This window comes from Lagopus leucura, unplaced genomic scaffold (assembly GCF_019238085.1).
Source record: "Lagopus leucura isolate 7727_CA_CO unplaced genomic scaffold, USGS_WTPT01 Super-Scaffold_100001, whole genome shotgun sequence".
NCBI lineage: Eukaryota > Metazoa > Chordata > Aves > Galliformes > Phasianidae > Lagopus > Lagopus leucura.
Genome location: NW_024962262.1, coordinates 952,330 through 972,976, shown reverse-complemented (window position 1 = coordinate 972,976; position 20,647 = coordinate 952,330). Strand labels below are relative to the sequence as shown.

Below are 20,647 nucleotides of genomic sequence, written 5' to 3'. Positions count from 1 at the left end.
CCTCAATAAATGCTGAATCTTAAACCTCATTACAGGAGAACATTTTAACAAATTATGCTTCTTCCTCTCAGCAAAAGCTAATGGGCAGAGACAAGATGTCAGAAATACAATAGGAACTGGAAGAATCTTGTTAAGCACTGGTTTCTTGTTTTCTGCCCATTTTTAGAAAGCTATTTTAATGTTTTACACCCAGCTTTTTCACTCATTCTACAAGTAGTACAGATAGTGAATCAAGTGAGAGAAGTGAACGCACAGAAGGAACTACAATTCAGTTACAGTGACCTTCTTTCACTCCTTGCACAAAAAAAAGCAGGAAAATTATTGATGTACCCATTCCTGTCAGTTCTACTGACCAACACACTGGTGAGAGATCTACAGGGGAAATGGTCACCAGCTGCTTACTTAGGGTTATCCAGTCTGTAAATCCATGTCCCAGCACCCTGCCCTACACAGCATCCCCACAGTGTACACTTATCCTAGGCCTAACAACAATATGTAGCTGCTTAGATATCTGATTCAGATGTGGAAAGTAAGATTTCTAAACCCAGACAGCTAGAACAGGGCAAAATAAAGATCTACACTTAACAGCACTAAGTGTCAATAACATGCTTCCGTATCTGTAACACACAAGCTTTTTGTGAGAAACACACAAATGGACTTGTTGCTGTGAAGCAAATGACAAAAACCACGCAGGACTTCACTCAGTATCTTTCTCATACAGCTTCACAAAATGAAATAATAGCTTTAATATAGATTTCTCTTCAGTACCCACCTCACAAACAAACTCTCAAACATTAAGTAGTGGAAGCAACAGGATAACTATAATGAGTTCCTAATACGTAAACACATCAGTTTCTAAAAAACATGAATACTTCAAAATCAATGAGGAAGATATGTACATACCTATAGCTGTCTTCACTTTCTGTATCTTGTTCTTCATCAGAATCTTTGTATTTATCAGGATCTGGGAGACTACTTGGATCAAACTCATCTTCACTTCCACTGTGTGCAAGAACAGCCACTGTTTCACCTTCAGCCTGCCAGGTGACAAATGGAGAGTTACAAGACAAGCAAACACATCCACAACCCCATTAACAGAGACACTATAACAAAATCCATTCACCACCCCTGAAGGACATCACTAGTATACCCAGGAAAATGAAATCGTTTATGTAGTCATCAGTACTCTTCCTTCAAGACTATTAAAGGCTGAAGAATATTATTCATAACAAAGTTCAAAGATTTACATTCAATTTCTACTTTCATATTAAATCTACCAAATCTAAAAGATTTTGGCAGCATCTTATTAACAGTCTTCTCAAAGTGTTTAAGACAAAACTCCACTGTCCCAAACACTGGCAAAGAGATGTGAGCTTGAGTACACATTAATCACTTCTGCAAGGTGTACTTCATAAAATACAGTGATTTAAAACTTAGGCAGTCTTCCATGCCAGTTAAAACACAAGTGCTAAAATTTGACTGGAATTAACTGTCCTATGGGAGTTTCTGCCATTCACTGCAAATGATGTGCAGTCTTGAGGCTCCTTCCCATCTCCTCTCCCTGGGGCTCAGCTCCCCTCAGTCTTGCAGCCCTTCTTTGGAAGGCAAGTTTCCCCACAGGTGTGGGAATGCCTCACTAATTCCTTAATGAAAAGGGCACTCCATGAAGGTTTTGGATGATAAAATGAATCTGACTGCACTGCAGGTGCAGGCTCTGCTGCACGCGGTGCTGACCTAACAGCACCACTGTTGTAAGTGTTACTACTGCGAACGGGCACTAACAAAGCAGACAGTTTGGAGGGCTGTGCAACTGCATGTGCACACAAAAACACAGACAAAAAGTTTACAGGCAATTTTAAGTGACACAGACCTGAGATTCACACATTCTTACAGTGAAAAGCAAAAAAAAAAAAAAAACCAACTCCACAAAAACAAACAAAAACCCCAATGAAACTATAATTAAATACATCACTATCTTCTGTTTACATTTCTAACCAGTATCTCCACAGATGAATTTTCAAAGCAGCACTCACTTAAATGATACTTTATTCTATGAATAATTTCACATAATTAAATATTTAAAGTTAATTACGGTTGTGATTTTTCACTACTTCCATCTATCTCCAGGCCAAAGTTTTAAAGTACACTGTTCTCAAGTGCATATATCTCACCACAATAAACACAAACAAAACCCACATCAAATTCCCTTTCTTTTATATTGGCACATATGGTAAGTGAAAGGAAATGAGCTGGTGAGGGGTAAGATCAGTCACCACTGCAAGGCCCTGTTCAGCAATACTTCTACAATGCACTGAAAGCAATGAGAAAGGGCAGAAAGCCAGATTTGCTATTAAAAGGAAAAAGAAAAAAACATACAAAACACGCATTTTGTTCTTGACTGTTATAAAATACAAGTAAAGGTAATTGCACAGCTGGGTGTATGAAATCACTAAGGGTATCATCAGACTCAGTAGCACTGTGAACTACTGGCAGTAACACAGGCACTGACTGAAAAGCATGCTGGTTGGCAGGAACTTCAGGCACAACAGTTCACAACAGAATTAAAAAATACAACACATTTTTTGCTTTGCAACAATATCCTCCAGTTCAGCTCTTCACTTGAGCCACTGCATCTGTTCTTTCAATACAAGTAGTATATACAAAATACATATAAAAAAAAGCAGAAGAGAAACATTATTCAAAGCTGTGATATGGAATAAAATATTTCTAACATGTATGTGTGACACTGCAACAGAAAGCCAACATTTATTGGCAGTCATCTTTTAAGATGTGGAGCTCTTGGAGCAGGTCCAGAGGAAGGCCACTAAGATGATCAGAGGGCTGGAGCTCCTCTCCTGTGAGGAAAGGTTGAGGGAACTGGGCTTGTTTAGCTTGGGGAAGGGAAGGCTCCAGGGAGACCTCATTGTGGCCTTCCAGTACTTGAAGGGAGCTTATAAACAGGAAGGGGAACGGCTGTTTATGAGGGTGGACAGTGATAGGAAAAGGGGGAATGGTCTTAAGCTGAGACAGGGGAGGTTTAGGTTAGATATTAGGAGGAAGTTTTTCATGCAGAGGGTGGTGATGTGCTGGAACAGGTTGCCCAAGGAGGCTGTGGATGCCCCATTCCTGGAGGCATTCAAGGCCGGGCTGGATGTGGCTCTGGGCAGCCTGGTCTGGTGGCTGGCGACCCTGCACACAGCAGGGGGTTGAAACTCGATGATCACTGAGGTCCTTTTCAACCCAGGCCACTCTATGACTCTATGATTCTAAGACTGCTCTTAACATGCACCTTCTCAACTATGTCAGCAAAATGTTGGCACTGCATAAGTTCTTAAGTTCTGTCTGGAGCAATGAAGACAGGCTGAGAGAGCTGGGGCTTTTCAGCCTGAAGAAGAGAAGGATATGGGGGACTTTATAGCAGCCTTCCAGTACCTGAAGGGGGCCTGCAGGAAAGCTGGGGAGGGACTTTTTATAAGGGCATGTAGCAACAGTACAAGAGAAATGGTTTGAAACTGGAAGAGGGTAGATTTAGACTACATATTAAGAAGAAGTTGTTTACTGTGATGGTGGTGAGACATTGGAACAGCTTGCCCAGAGAGACTGTGGATGCCCCCTCCCTGGAAGCATTCAAGGCCAGGCTGGATGGGGCTGTGAGTGAGGTGTCCCTGCCTATAGCAGGTTGGAACTAGATGATCTTGAACCCAAACCATTCTATCATGAAAGTATTCTATGATACATGTACATATGAAACAAACACTCACAGAGCAAACCTTCACTTACATTATGCTTCCATATCCACTTTTCCAGCAAAAATGTTGCAGAGATGTATTCAAAGTACTGCTTACTATTACAAAAGAAGTAATTGGCAAAGATGCCTCTAATTCATCATAAATCATAAGGTCATATTTCTTATGAGCACTGCCTGTTACATATTCATTAAAATATTTGTATGTCCCTGAAACTGTTAAGAACTTTAGCATGAACATTTATCATCCAGAGCTGAACAACTCATTATTTTTCACTCTTTATTCAAATTTTTATCAACCATTCAGGAAGAATAAATTCTGTGATTTCATATTACTCACCACAACAACAGGAGGAAAAAACGTCAAATCACAGCATGAGGCAACACCTGTAAAATTCTCTAGATAAAATTAACAAATAGGATGCAATTTAGAGAACTGCAATTGGATCCTTCCTAGAGCAAGCCCTATCAAAGACAACATGAACTGAAGAACAGATTTGTACTGTCTGTAATTTATGTCTAAGTTTAGGTGACAATTTGCTTTGCAGAATGATTTATAACGGAGTTCTACTGTGGACAGAAAGCCCAGAAATCACTGAATCAGGCTAGTCAGGAAAGCAGGATTCAGTGGCCCTCACCTTGCTATTTTCATTCTGCCACAGGATAACTAGCTATCTTTTACCATACCAGACAGGCTGGCCCCTTCTATTAGCAGTTTAGTATCAGTATGCACAAACTTTGTGTGAAAACTTCCAGTTTTAATATGGTACAGAGATGGAAACATCTCTGTATTCACACAATATTCCTATGAAATACTTCTTGTTGCAAGACATCACTACAGAAAAATTCAGCAAAGTTCCTATGCAGGAAAATGGAAGGTTTGGATACCTCACCAACATCCACACACTGTACCAGATCAGTGATGACTCACTTAAAGCATTTTGGAAAGATACATAAGGTGAAGCAAACAGGGCAGGCTCCTCAAGAGCTGCTGCCCTGCTTCAAGACATGGTACCTCCTACACAACACCCAGCTGTTTTTATTACAAGATGTAATGGCAACTGAGTTTCATACAGAGAAAGCTGAATACATGAAGATCAGGCAGATCTGTTAGGAGGGTTGAGAGAAGCCTAAAATGAAGAAATTAATGCAACTTTTTAAGGAAACAGACACTCAAGGGATTACATTTTTCTGAACAATACAGTGATGTCTTCTTTCTGCCACCCATTAGGTATTCAAGAAAGCACTATCTACTGCTGTGGGATAAAAATGGAAAGCCAAAAAACATGCTATGAAAACCTGTGGATACACAGACGCTGCTGCTTTACTCAGGGTTTAAATTACACAATACATTTATTGAGGCATTTAGTTTATAATTAATGTAATAGGTATTTATTTTTATTTGATTAAATTATCTGGAGTTGCAGTTTTTATGTTCAACCCTTTTAGCAATTTATTAGTCTCTTGTATCCAATTTGAGTGAGGCAGAGAATTGCTTCAGCAGTGTCAATTCTGTCCGTAGCACTTTATAGATATAGCACAGTGGTGGAATATTTCTAATCAACTAAAAAGAAGAGTTTTAAGGTTCATTTAGAAGTCGGTCAGACTTGATTTCTGTCTTTCAACAGACAGGAACGAGTTATACAACACTTATTATTCCTACTAAAACATTCAGTTCTTTTAGAGGTATGTCACCTTTGGCTTTTGTTAATAATGTGGTCTCTCTCAGTAAGCAGTTTGTGATTTTAATGCAGTTCTAAGGTAAGTTTTAAATACTGTTAGCAGGTACTCTGTACAGGTACTCCACTTCTAAACATACAGTATCTTCCACCTGACAGCATTTCAAAGTATATTAACTGTCTTCCTTTTGACAATTATGTTTCAGATAAAAATGGGAGTTTCTTCTGCACCATTAGTTGAAATAAAGCACATTCACAGAGGTGTTTAGTAAGGCCTCCTTTAAGCCATCTCTTCCTCTGCATTCACCTGATTGCCTTGGGGACTTTTTTTCATAGCCTGAACCTCTAACCCAGAACACTGTGTCCCATGGGACGTGTGGTTGCTCTGGCATTGCATCATCTACATTGCCCAAAGGAATACAACTATTCTGGTAGTTCACAAATAGAAATATAGTCTTTGATGTAGCTGGGGTGTTTGATCCACAGTTGCTTTGAAGACCATGACCAAAACCATAGATGATACTGGAAACTGACTGTGAGCCAGTGGAGCAAATCAAGTGCAGATCTGGCATATAAAGAGTTGCTTAAACCATTCTTAAATGGGGCGACCACTAATCACCCCCAATAGCCTTCAAAACCTAAAACGAATGACAACAGCTCTAACTGGAGGTGAAAAACACTCAGAGCACCATCTCCACCATCTCCACTGAAACAAGGATCTGGTATAAGATGATTTTTTTCTTACGAGTTAAGAGGGAAAACTGTGACCAAGTCAAGTGAACTTTCTTCCTGTTATCTTTCATTCTGCCACCTACGTCAATGTAGAACACCAATTCTAACGGGTAATCTGTCCTCTCCAAAACTGGCTTAGCAAATCCTTCTAGCCTAGTTTGTTCTTGTGGATAACCAGGAAGCAGTATACAGAAGGGTAGAATGAGCAGAGAACAGGTCACTGTTGCTTTCTGATCACACCAGCCTGGTGTGAAGCATGCAGGCTGATTCAAGGCACATGACAGAAAGGAGAAGGTACAAACCAAATGAGTGGCCAAATTCCATGCCCAGAAAGGCTGGTAACCAAAAACTGGAGAAATTGAGGCTGCAGGTTAGTCAGGAAGACATAGGCAGAAACACTACAGTGATGGAACTTGCATTCCCACAACCCAGAAGGAGCATCCCTCCCTCTTCTGAAAGGAGTATCAGTCTTGTGGTTTGGTAGAAACGACAGACAACTCTTAGCTTCACCTGCAAAACATTCCCCCTGCCCAATCACCTGCAGTCACAACACGGTTCAATTTCATCTAGTCGTTATTTCTTTTAAACAATCTGACATCTTAATAGAAAAAAGAAAAATAGCATAGCTTAACCACAGGCACAGCTGAGAACTGATGTAAACACAAAAATCATAGAAATATCCACACATCCACTTCTGACTTTTTGATACTGGAAGAGCTTCTGCAGTGATCATAAACTTGGTCTCTATAAAGTACCAGTATTCCATATCAGTTAATAGCTACATAACAAAGGCAGATAGAGAAAGACGATCTGTTAAATTTACAACTACAGACTCATCAATGTCAGAATGAGATGCTGAGAATTTCTGAATCTACCCAAAGATTGTTTTTTATTTCAATGGATTTGCTCTTATCTTTATTAGAATTATAATGGTTCTGTCTCAAAACTGGATGTTATGCTTTTAAGTTATTACTTGCTCCTACAAGGCCCATGTAGAATCCTTACAGTAAATACAACACTGTTCAAGCTGTTATCAGCCACAGCTACAAACATGATTTAACAAAAGGGCAAACTACCACAGTTCACGTGTGAAAGCTCAGGATAAAACAGCAATGCAGTAAGTTAAATACAACTCATGCTACAGACATGAAACTTCAACTTGAAAGATATTTAGTTACTATGTTGGTAGCACTGGAACTAAAATACAGTGTGGAACATATGAAATTTTGACAAACAATAGGGTTAACTTACTGCTTACATTGCTGATTCTAGAGATCGATGCTACCTGTACTCCACAGAAGCTCAAGCTAATAGTTCCAGACTAATGAAATACAGCCAGGAGCACACAGTTGTTTTAGATGCCATAAGGGATCAAAACTACAATCTTTAGTACCATAAACAAAATCTCTGGCATTTGAATTAACGCTGTAGTAGATTAATCTCTGCACAGGTTCCATTGTCTGCCACACCAGCAGCTGGACAGAGATGCCACCATGCACACTAAGTCCTTGTCTCAAAGAAAGCTGGTGTAAAACATTCGATAACACAAAGGCCTCAAAACAGGAACAGTCCAAACTATTTCTATTTCAGAATCCTTCTAATGCTAAGTGGTAAGGTATCATTTTGGTTGCAAGTGAGCAAGTAACACAGGAATAAAAAGGGAGAGAGAGGGGCAGTTATTTGTTGTGCCTTACAGAAAAAAAAGTTAGGCTGGGAAAATTCAACATGCCAATATACATGTCCAAAAGTCTGAGGTCCTTTCACAAAAAACAGAAAATCACAGTGCAGAATGCAGTTTTTAAGCTTACACTCTCCTCGTATAACCCTTGCATCCTTACATTCCTCTCCCTACTTTCAAGTACACAGCAGTCACAGCTGTCAGCTCTAACACAGGAAAGTACTTCTCCGAAGTAGTCTCTGTGTTCAGACACTACAACACAGCAGCCTTCTCCAGGGAACCTCAACATACACCCACAGAGACGGTTCCTACACAGAAGAATTTTCCTTGCATCACTATCTGGCTTTTTTGAACAAGCCAGAAGAAACTACATCCTCTTGTTATGCAGCAGAAGTATCTCAGAGCCACAACCACAACACAAAGACTGAAAGCAAAGACCTGTCTGGGTTTGGCAGCTGCCATATCTTTCTCATATAGACAGGTTCCTAGCAGCAGTGGTACAAAAGAATCAGAATGGAAACCTTGTACACTACGTAATTCTGTAAACTGGTTTGTTTCGCTCTTTTCCTTGAAACAATGGATTTGTATTCAGTGAATGAGAAACTGAAGAACATTTGCAGCACGCGATGGGTAATGTTTTATATGACAACACTTTCATGTCTTCAATGTCCTGGTTAAGTCATGTACTGCAAACACCTGTACATGAAACTGTGTGTTTAGAGGGAGAAAAATCTGAATTAAATTAATTTCTTGCCATGAAATTTATTCTAACAACTACTGTGCTTTTACAGACAGAACTGAGCAAAAGAATCACAGACGCATTGCTGTTTACAGCACTGACTCGATTGCTTGCTGTGAGAACAAGAAATTATCTGCCTTCAGGACCTATTCAACATCAGCAGCAGTTTCACATTTGTTCAAATATGCAAAGAAGTACCCAATAAGTGACACTGCCAGCACTGGTGTTGTAGATTCATATATTATTAATTCTGTTGTTGTTGAACGCATGTTCCCATGGATTGCAACCTTACCTTGCAAAATACAGTGGAGAAGACAACTTGCTGGCAGAGCACAAGGGTTGAGTGGAAGACAAGGGAGAACAGACAACTACAGTTTGATGACAAACAAGGAAGCAAGCTGGCTGGGGAACATTATGGCACTAGGCACACAACAGCAGGACACCTGCCCATCCCTATTTCCACAGGCATTGCTGCAAAGGGGACCTTGAAAAAGCCTTTGAGGTCTCACAGCCACCCACAGACAGCTTAGTTAAGTGAGAGGAAAAAACAAGAACAATAAAAATCAAGGTGATGCTGGAAAACCAAGCAAGCAGGCAAGAAGTGGTGAGAACTCTTCAGACCATTCGATAGTTGATGGCCATGACAGGTGCTGAAAGTTAAGGGCTGCAGGGATACATGAAGAGAGGTAATTTTGCTGCACATTCTGAATAGATACTAATGAAGTAAAAAGGCATTCAAAAGCAAAGTGGAGATGATACTACAGCAGCTGAGACAGAAAATGATAATAACCATTGATAACAATATGTAGACAAATAGGAAACTTTTGTTTTTGAAAGTCAAGTCAGAAGTACGAGAAAGATCTGTACAAGGCAAGATATATAATATATCATTCTGTATCTACACAAGGCAATGTCTTTCAACTAACTGAAAGAAATAAATAATTTTTCAGGTCTAAAACAAATCCAAGCAGCTTCAAAGCAAAAAAAAAGTAAAAATAATAATAATAAGAGAAGTTAAGAATAATTTCTGAGAGTTACTGTCACCTGAGATAACTTCTGAGAGTTACTGTCAATTGAGATAACATATAACAGCATGTGTGCAACAGAGCTGGAGAAAGGTAGAAGAGAAAGAAGCTACAAAATGATTCTCTGCCCGAAAAGAGAGAGTGAATGACTTCTAATTTGAGGAAAATGAAGGGACATGGTTTAGCAGTGGACTTGTATTGTTAGGTGGATGGTTAGGCTTAATCTTGAAGGTCTTTTCCAATCTAAATGATTCTGTGACAAAGGTACAGCCTAAAGTGAAAGCTGCCAATACACTCAGTCATCATGAAAGAAGACACTAAGACTGAACTATTTTTTTTTAGGATTGCCTATCCCAAGAAACATAAATGAAACAGACTACTGTTTTCATCCGGACAGAAAAATAGAACTGAGAGACTCATTAGTACACACACGAATTCATATTCATGGACAAAGCATCAGGAGTTTGCATGGGCTCAGGAAGCAGATAGATAGGTGACAGTAAGAAATATAAGTCAAGGAATATTAAGTGCAACTGTGCTGTGCCTTTATCCTTTAAAGTCCAAAGAGAGCATAATAAGTACTTCCAGTGACTGAATAACTTTTGGTTTTAGTAATTGAAATACAAGTGGCATAAAAAAAAAAAGAGAGCAGAAGATCTGGCACCTGTCTATATGCACAATTAGTGTATGAAGGACTTCTGCTCCCTGGAAGCCCCCACTAACACAGCAAATCAGACTCAAACATGCCACAGTCATGGAATTTGTCTTTTAGCCTAGGAATTTTTAAGTAGGACATTGCAATTTTCAGCTAAGGACATCTTATCCTTTGCAGTTGCTCATTTGTTGGCTTGTTCATTTCAACAACATCTGAAAAATCTTTATACTCCATAAATAATGTATTCTATCCATAACAAAAGGATACAGTACACAGTATGATTGATTACCTTGGCATTTAGCTCTTGTGAGAATAGCTTTTGTGAAACATGGCTCTATTGGTTCCCAGAAAATTACATTTTGGCAAAACTGTCTGAACTATCAAACTTAGGTATGGCCAGACATAATGTTATTAATACTGCACAGGCAGGCACAAACTATAACTTCTTAAACTGCACCAAAACAACACGATCTGTTGTCAGAGTGGGTGGATCAATTTATATCAGTAATTTAAATCACTAACTACAATCCTAATTAAAATTGGGAAAGATTTAATTCACACAGTAGCACACACAAATAATGAATTTTCCTTTTGTTTTTCTTTTCAGTGTTTTGTGACAATGTCTTTTACATTGGATTTAACATGAAATTTTGCACTATTTTTTGCCATTTGAAGTCTCTGTTTCTCTTTTTTCATCTTCCAAAACACAACAAGATACCAAATACTCTGATGAAAAAAATCTCCATCCTAGTTGAAATTAAGACAGCATAGAGTCATGGAATGGCCTGGGTTGAAAAGGACCACAATGATCATCGAGTTTCAACCCCCTGCTGTGTGCAGGGTCACCAACCACCAGACCAGGCTGCCCAGAGCCACATCCAGCCTGGCCTTGAATGCCACCGGGGATGGGGCATCCACAGCCTCCTTGGGCAACCTGTTCCAGTGCATCACCACCCTCTGCATGAAAAACTTCCTCCTAATATCTAACCTAAACCTTCCTGTCTCAGCTTAAGACCATTCCCCCTTTTCCTATCACTGTTCACCCTCGTAAACAGCCGTTCCCCCTCCTGTTTATAAGCTCCCTTCAAGTACTGGAAGGCCACAATGAGGTCTCCCTGGAGCCTTCCCTTCCCCAAGCTAAACAAGCCCAGTTCCCTCAACCTTTCCTCACAGGAGAGGAGCTCCAGCCCTCTGATCATCTTAGTGGCCAACCTCTGAACCTGATCGAAGAGCTCCTTCCTGCACTGGGGGCAGGGGACCCCCAGGCCTGGAGACAGTCCTTCTCCATAGTGACATTAACAAATGATAAAAGAGCCACCACCATTTGCTAAATGATTCCCAGTAATAGCAATTACTGTCTCTTTCCATCCAAAACTGAAACAGATTTAAACTAAAATTTTAATTAAAATAAATATAAAGCAATATTATAAAATATGTTACATAGCATGTGCATATTATTTAAAAGTTATTACTAATCAATACTTTAAGTCGAACCTTCTAAATACAGTTCTAAATACAACAAATATTTGGAAGAAAAATTAAGTTTATCCACGCAAGTGCTGTATTTCAAAATGACATTTAGCAATGTATACATTCTCTGATGCTAAAAGTAAAGTTCACTTCTTCTGAGCATCCTACCTTAGATGATTTTGATACAGTTAACAGCCTCAGATCTAATTTCTATTCTGAGACTGAAAGAGGTTAAAGAATAAACTCAAGAATAAACACAACTATGCAGTTCCTCAAATATTAGTATGTTTTTCAACCTTTAACTACACTGAGAGCTTAACATACCAAATACACCTAAATGAAGAAAAAGCTCTTTCCCTGAACCAGGGAAGTATACAACTTATTATGAAAACATGGTCAACTTTTTCACATTATTGAACTGTTCTCTAATTCACATCACTTCTTGAAACTTGTCAGTAACTTCATTTCTTGAATTGTGTTAGATTACTTTCATAGATTTACATCAAATCATCTTCATTGTCTTAATTTAACCTATTACTCTTTTAACTTCTCAAACAGTATGTACCCAATTTAATTTAATATATGTATTTAAACAACTATTTTTGTCTTTTTATTGAATTTCTGGTTTTTAACCATTATGTTCTTAATTTTAAAATGCATTTGAAGTGGTGGTTTGGTTTTTTTCCTCCTCTTTCTCCCAAGCACTTGCAAAATATATATAAAATGTCAAGAAAAGAGAAAACATGGATAAATGTTAGTCACACTGACTTAAATCACAGCATGCTTAAAAAGGTGTCAGAGAAAGTAATTTTAGCCTAACTCTACCACTTACTGTGAACTCCAGTGTACACAGCTCACTTGCTCTACTCACTTCTTGGTGTTATATAATCTTCTTGCATTGATGATATGCCATACGTAAGTAAAAAATGGAAACAGAAACACAAACTGGAAACAAGACCTACTGGTTTGAGTGTTGACTTATTAGCAGTTCTCATTAATTTATTAGCCACACCAGAAACAGAAATGTCAGCTTTTTATTACCCAGATGGACTTCTATCAGGAAAAGAATTCAGTAAAGCTCCATGACACACCTTCTGTATATGTCATGTAAGGAAAACCACCATCTCCACTACAAATAAAAAATAATGTACTACAACGCATAAGCCTGACACAAGATTCATGAGTTCATACAAGTTTTATTCTGTGAAGTTTAAGCTTTAAGTCTTCAATCTCCAGAACCTTTGCTTTAATTCTGGTTTTCAGATATGCCATAGGATGGCCAAAGACAAGAATTAGCTGAACTGCTGTAACAGTAACTTGAGATCGACAGCAACTGAGGCTCCATTAATCTCAGTGCAGTGATAATCTCAAAACCCTCACAAAAATGCAGTTAAGTGCTCTCTTACAGCATGTTCCAAGCAAAATCCAATCAATGGACCTACTCCATAAATCTGTCTCTCTCAACTTGCTAGATAGAATATTTCTAATTCTCACACAGACGCAGCTGTGTCAGCAGAAGACATGCAGGACTTGCAGCAGAGCAGGGCTGGTGGCCACTGCCTCCCTCCCCTTCCACAACGAATAAGCTGCAGTTACATCATTTCTACCTTCATTTTCAAAGCCTTCAGTAATGAGGATCCCACAATCTCACAAAAAATTTCTGCCTCTATTCAGGTAACCACACCACAGGAACATATTTTCTAGTGTCTATACCGAATTTTCCTGCCAGAAACTTGCTACTTTTTGCACCAACCTGAGAACAGATTGCTCATTTACTATTCAAGTTTTTGAAATGTTTCCTCAATTTCTCTCCTCTACAATCATGCCAAATAATATGCAGCTCATCAGCCTGGGTACAGCTTGCAAGAAAACTTTTTTGGGCCTGCTGAAAATTGAGACGCAGAGCCACTGCTTGTCCTGAAAAAAAAAAAAATAAGACTCAGCAAGACTACTTTCTGAATGGGTCTCCAGTTAAGAAGGATCCACGTGGTTTGATTCCCAACCAGCAGAAAAACATTTACAGGCTTATCAATCTAAAAAGAATTTTGAGAAAAATCAAATCATAGTTATGATTTTAACATTTAGTTGCTGTGCCATACATTCTGCAAGCAGACCCAGGATCCAGGTTACCTGCAAGTTCTGGAGATCATGGCTTTATCCCAAAACATATACAGTAATCCATATAATGCATCAAGACTGTTGGTGGGCACTTGAACAAACTCAAATTTGTAGGTATGTTCTACCACTGGCAGAAATAAGCCACTTTCTCCAACAGCTGCCATATGATGGACTTGCATAACTCCTTCCATTCTTGACCCAATACTTAAAAACATAAATAAAAATCAATCCATTTTTGGCTTAGATTTTTTTTCATTTGTTATATAAAACAAAGGTAAACTAAGAAACAAACAAAAAACAAATGGAACTTTTCAGTAGTGCTAAGCATGAATGCATATTGTTGCTCCTTCTGAGAAATGGTAGAGCCAAAGTGCTGGTCCACTTTACTTAAGTCATGTATCTCTGCACCAGGAATACTTAACCTTCAAAATATACTTTCTGGCTTTCTTCATGACCACTACTCTTTGCAAAAGACAGGTTTAGAATTTCAGCCTTATGGAGCCACTGAAATTATTTCTGCCTCAACAGAACCACCTGATCATAAAATCCAGTTGTGATTTGATTGTAGCTACAAACCTATCGCTTCCCCACCTAACATAAATGTGTTATACTTCCTTTTTAAGTTCTTGTACTTTCACAAAATTTTGAGGGTAAAATTTAATGACCTGTATCAACTAAATAAATCATTTCTTATATCACATTCTACTTGGCATACAATATTATCACAGAGAACATTTGCTAGAGGTACTGTTAAGTGAAATTCCTTGCTACATTATGCAAGACTCCCCAAAGCACTGAGTACAAAATATCCATCATGAAATTCAGAATATATAATTAAAATTAGAAGCACATTCAGACCTATGATCACCATTCTGACATCTCCAGCTATGAGTTTTAATTAAACTCACTTTTTGTACTATGCCTATTTTTGTTTAGTAGGCACACTATCATGCTTTTTTATACATTATGCGTAACTGAAAAGACATTTTTAAAAAGTTATTTGTAAATGCCTTTTTTTAAAGCATCCTAATTCAAGGCATTGTTCCATAAGCTCTCTTCACAACTGCAATAAAATGGTAACATCACTGACTATAATGCAGCACCTCTCTCAGGGCATCAACCACCACGCTGGCAAGCTATTTTAGCACCTGGAGTAATATTTCCCATGCAGACAAGTTGATAGATGAGGTCTCTGGATGATACATAGCATGGTTTACTATTTTTGTCAGGAAGTAAATTATCAAAAAAATGAAAACAAAGAGATTCCCTAACTGCTTGGATGCATCAGAGTACCCCTCAGATTCCCAAATTCCTGTCTTCTGGTACTGGGGACCTCCCATCACTAAGGAGGACAGCATTCACTCTCAGTATTTTCCCCTATAACAACCACATTTAATAATTTCTATAGCTCTCTGCTATTTGATAAATACAAAGATCCATTCAGATGGAACTCCAAACATCTCCTTTTCGTCAGAAGCTGCATCTTCCAGAGCAAAGATGGCAGAACTTCACAGAAAACAGCAGGGAGGGAGAAATCCTTTCACAGCAGACCAATCCCACCCATGATCTCAGACCTTCCTCGCTGTGTTTTCTCCAACTCTGTGGTGTAGCTATTGAGTCCCTTATATATACCAAAAATCCATTTAATCCATAGTCAACTGTACCTAAGTCTGGTATCCAAAACATGGAGTGCTAACTGAACTTCACACACCATGTTAGCTCATACAGACACACACTGAAAATGTCTGTAACCTTCACTGGACAGGCAAATATGTTCACATAGGATCTCAGCCTTCTGGGCACAAAGGAGCATTCAAACTGTAAGAAAGCGAGGCAAGTTTATCAGCTGCAATACTTGAAATAAACTATTTCAAGTGAGTTTCAAGCAAGAAATGAGATTAGATACTGTACCCTTCTGCACTGCCCTCCCAATTTGCAGTACAGCACCCAGACCTGGGGGCCCCAGCAGAAGGAGGACATGGAGCTGGTGGAGAAGGTTCAGAAGAGGACCATGAAGATAAACACTTCTTATGAAGAAAGGTTGAGGGAGCTGGGCTTGTTCAGCCTGGAGAAGAGATGGCTCTCCACCTCACTGCAGTCTTCAAGTACTTAAAGGGAGCTTATAAGCAGGAGGGAGATGGATTTTTTACAGTCTGACAGTGACAATACAAGGGGGAATGGTTTTAAACTAAAAGAGGGTAAATTTAGCTTAGATGTCTGGAGAGAATTCTTTACTCAGAGGGTGGTGAGGCACTGGCACAGCTGCCCGGAGCTGTGGGTGCTCCATCCCTGGAAGTGGTCAAGGCCAGGTTGGATTGGGCAGCCTCATCATGGGGTGGCAATGGGTTGGTACTGGGTGGGCTTTTAAGGTCCTTTCAACCCAAAGCGTTCTATGATTACCTAAAAACAGTATCTCTTAAACAACAAAGGAAGCCCAGCAGTTTGAGATTCTAAATATCTACCAGGACCATAAACTAAGACCTGTGATGCAAGAGAAGAGTTTTTAACATTACACTTTTCTCCACAGCGTTTCTTGAAGAATCATTTTCTTCAAAGGCTATTCCCTCTATATTTGTCAAACAGTTGTCATTAACAGAGCCTAGCATTACAGCATTCAGTTTTTGATCTGGATAAACACCTCTCCAACACAGTCCAAACTAAAATTCCTCCTCATCAGCCTATTTATACTTACAAATCCTAAAACTTTCTCTTTGACCCCGATCACATGCACAAACAGACTTACTGGCTAACCAATGTTAAACAGAAGCCGAAAGCAGCTCTTCTGGAAAAACACCTTTATTAAAAGACCAGAAAGCTATTTTCCTGCTGGAGAGAGAACTAGTTGGTATTCAGGCAAAGAAACCAACAAGTGCTGATTTATCTGAGCAACTTTACTCCATTTCCTGGAAATCAGACAGCTAGAATACATCATCTACTAATGTTTCAGTACTATTATCTTCAAACTGTGCTTTAAATTGTCTTTTCTTTATCTCCAAAGTAATCTCTACCACCAGAAAATTCTGATTTTTCATGTGTATTTTCTCTTTGTTTTTTTTCAGACTGGCTGGAAAGCAGAGGCTGTGTACAGCCACATATTGGTGCAAAGAATTCCCAACACTTTCATGTGCTCAAAGAAGCATCTCACAAAGATCACAGAGTCAGAGACAAATAAAACATACAGCACTTATTAAAAGTTTCAGAGAAGTTTAGATTTTGCACAGAAAATAAGCTGTAAGACAAGTCTTTTCATAGTATTTCTTCACTATTCCATTCTTATGACAATGACAACCAAATGTCTCCATGCTGATGAAATGGTGTTTGGAAGTGAAGGGCACAAATAAGAGGATGTAAAATGCTTTAAAGATGTGTGAGGATAACATGACAATTAACACTAAATAATTAGTATCGGAATAAAATCAAACACTGAAAACCTATTTTCCTTCTAGCTTTGTTTCTGCTTTGTTACTAATGTGCTAAATTCATTTTAATAGAGACATTGCATTACATTAATTTCTCTTTGCAAATCTGAAATCCTAGAATTTCATTCCAGAATTTTTTCTGGAGAGAATTCTGGACAATTGGTTTCTCAAATTTGACTCTGTTATTCCTCGTGACCTTTTGTTTTGATAGGGCTTCTGTAAAGCACAGAGCAGTCATCCTCTTTTTGTTGAAGAACACCAAATTATACTCCATTGCTTTTGAGAATGAGAAGTGAGCGACAGTAAACCTCTTGCATGCTAAATAAAGCCACTGACTGCAAGATGTACAGGAACTACTGCACCAAAATGCTCGTGCTGCTGCACCACTGACATCTCTGAATTGGAACAAACGTGGCTCATTAAACTGAAGCAGAATAAAGACAAAACTGAAATGGAGATTTTCCAAAGTGCACAACTTGCAGAGACGTTATTTACGAATCTTGTCTACTTTCCAATATAAGTAGAATGGCAAGAAGCAATGTATTGCATAGCCTCTAATAAGGCTGAAGAGGTTTCAAGTATTCGGTCCTCAACCTGTGATTTCTTCAAAAGGTGAAAGAATTAAACAAATAGTCTAAAGACACAATCACGCTACAGATAGCCAAAATTGGCATTTTTGAGACAAGGAAAAAAATTTTTAAAAAGAGACTCATCATGGCACATTCATATGGAATACTGAAAGCAGTCGATTCTGGAACCCTTCCAAAATGGAGTATGTTGACTTTTTTCTTTTTTTTTTTTTTTTTTTTTTTTTTAATCAAATTGTGAACTTAAGTGCATTTAAAATGTTATGCAGTGTTCAAATCCCTGTGCTTTATTGGTAATGTGATTTATTTACAAAACAAGTTGTGAAGAATTTAGTACTACATATGTAGGTTCTAGCAGATCAGACAGTTTCTCAGGGAAATAAAACACTATTGCTCCACTTCCTGATTCTTCTGACAAGGATATCTGAAAAACAAAAATATCTGAAATTGCAGTTGTATCTTTGACATTTCTCACATATAAAGTGAGAATCAATAAAAGAAATCTCCGCAGCCATCTTTCTATAAAAGAGACAGACTAAATGCTCATTATTTTTCTCAGTTGTACAAACAAATTCTTAAACAGCAATTGCTCGATGTGAATCACACAGGATGGAATTGCTAAGAAAAACAAGAAGCAAGGAGGCAAAGAGCCAGGGGAGGTTCACACTGTTTCAAAATCATGGCCCATAAGCAGCACACTGGTCCCCCACCTGTTCTGTACAACGGTTGCAAACAGCTCCCACAACTGGACCACACCACTGCTTCTCCCTCAACCTGAAGCTTTCCTGTTCCTATCCTCACTTGTGTGTGTTGGAAGCGCTGCATGAGCAGCGATCACTCCAGTACTGAGAAATGGGCTGCCAAGGCTGCTCTGATGGCAAAAGTCATCACAAGCAAACAGACGCCTGATGTTCCCACCTCCTCTGCACACAGACTGGGTCAGTTTTCCAGAAGAATAAGTGACTATCAAAAAATGAGCAGCACATACAACTGAGACCTTTCATGCTTTTGTAGTTTAACAAACGTCTCCCCAGCTCTCCAAAATTGTCATTAATGATTCACTTGTTCATTTAACAAAAAAAATTCATGCTGGTACACACTCTCTAGATTTCTTTATGGTTTTTCATTACCTGTTGAATTATTCTTTTCACTTCAGTTCATTTCTATTTTGTCCATTAATAACAGCGGCGATTTACTATGTCATACAGCAGGTATTTAGAGAACATTTACACAGCAACATCAATTAGATGCTTTCCTGCAGTCATGAACTTACATTATTTAATACAAATATACAAAAGAAAATACAATGGACTACACTGGAAGGACTGCAGGACTGATTATGTCAATGAATTTATACGTAAGAAACAAAAATAAGTCTATCATCCACTGCAATTGAAATCAGGCATATTTATTTCTCCAGGAGTACTTCCAACTAGAGGCAAACATCATGCTCAACAAACAAATAATCTTTTCATCATGAGCTTTACCTTAGTGGAAGTTGCCAGAACCACAGTAGGATGGGATCCCCTGTGATCCAGAGCAGAATAATTCACAATTGATTCATTCACCTTTATTCTATAGATGAACTTTTTTCACACAGCTGCTGCCTGGCACTCCTATGGAGATGATCAGCAGCAGTTCTACGTCAGAAGATTAATTCAATATCTACCAACTCATTCTTAATTAAATGGACTGACATCTCTCCATTAGCAATTAACATTCACAATAAGAAACAGAAAGCAGCCAATTTCCAGTTAGGATTGGCGTTGAGGAAGCGCATTTGGTTTAATCTGCCCTAAGTGAAAGCATAAAATGCAGCCATGGGTTGCAAAATAAGACAGTTGTGTCCAGTTTCTCGTAGATGAAGCTAATCCTGATTACATCCATGCAAATACTGTTAGCTCATTAGAGCAGGAGCTTCTGGCAGGGCCTCACAGATATTTTTACGTGCTGAAGCTGGCACATTAACACTCAGATATTACACACAGCTGCTCAAATTTCCAACCAAAGCTTCTAAACACTATTCAAGACCAAGCAATTGCATTTTAGCATGCAGATCACTGACCACACTCCAGCTCATGCAGCAGCCTAAAACTGAGCACTTGCTCTTTGCCTATTCGTGTAAAATTGTTCTGCCTGTAAAATTTTAAAATCCATTGTAATTTATAGTGCCATGCATTTAATCCTAGCTTGGATGAAGCCCAAATGAACACTAAGCTCCACTGTACTTAGCAAATTACCTCAATCGATAGATGCTTTTAAAATAAATTCTAATTATAAATGTTAATTAGCAGAATATGCAGCCATTCACAGTTACTTAACAAATACTAGCGGGCATCTTTAAGATCAAAGAAATTTCTCATTGATTTGTCACAAGCTGTTCAAATTAGCACCTTTTTTCCTAAACACATAGGCCAGTACTATAAAATAAAGGCGCTACTTTCATGCACATAATATTTACACTGACTTGTTTAAAGAAAACAATTAGCTGTATTCCTAGAAGTCAGTGTACAATCTAACACGTGATGTGCTTCTAGTAAATGCACTTCATTTACAAAAGTCACAAGGTCACTTTCTTCATTCCAGTTTCCTTACTGGGAGGTGGGAGTAAAACAACACATTCAAATTACTGAACTCATCTGGAATTCTCGAGACAGGCTTTGCTACCGTTAGCTGGGCTCTGAAAGCACGTTAAACCCGAGTCTTGCTTCTTTCAGCTGTCTAAATGTCTATGCTGCATCTAAGACTTCTATACTAAACACACTGTGATTTAAAAGCAAAAAACCAAACCAAACCAAAA

At 38.6% G+C, this 20,647-nt stretch overlaps 1 protein-coding gene across 1 annotated transcript in view; it reads right to left on the bottom strand.

The window, feature by feature from the left end:
* DDX10 (DEAD-box helicase 10) overlaps window positions 1–20,647 on the bottom strand; it is a 167,694-nt gene that overhangs the window by 12,866 nt on the left and 134,181 nt on the right. The window contains exon 17 of the mRNA XM_042868170.1: window positions 904–1,037. Coding sequence (XP_042724104.1) covers window positions 904–1,037 — 134 coding nt within the window. The remainder of the gene's footprint in view (window positions 1–903; window positions 1,038–20,647) is intronic.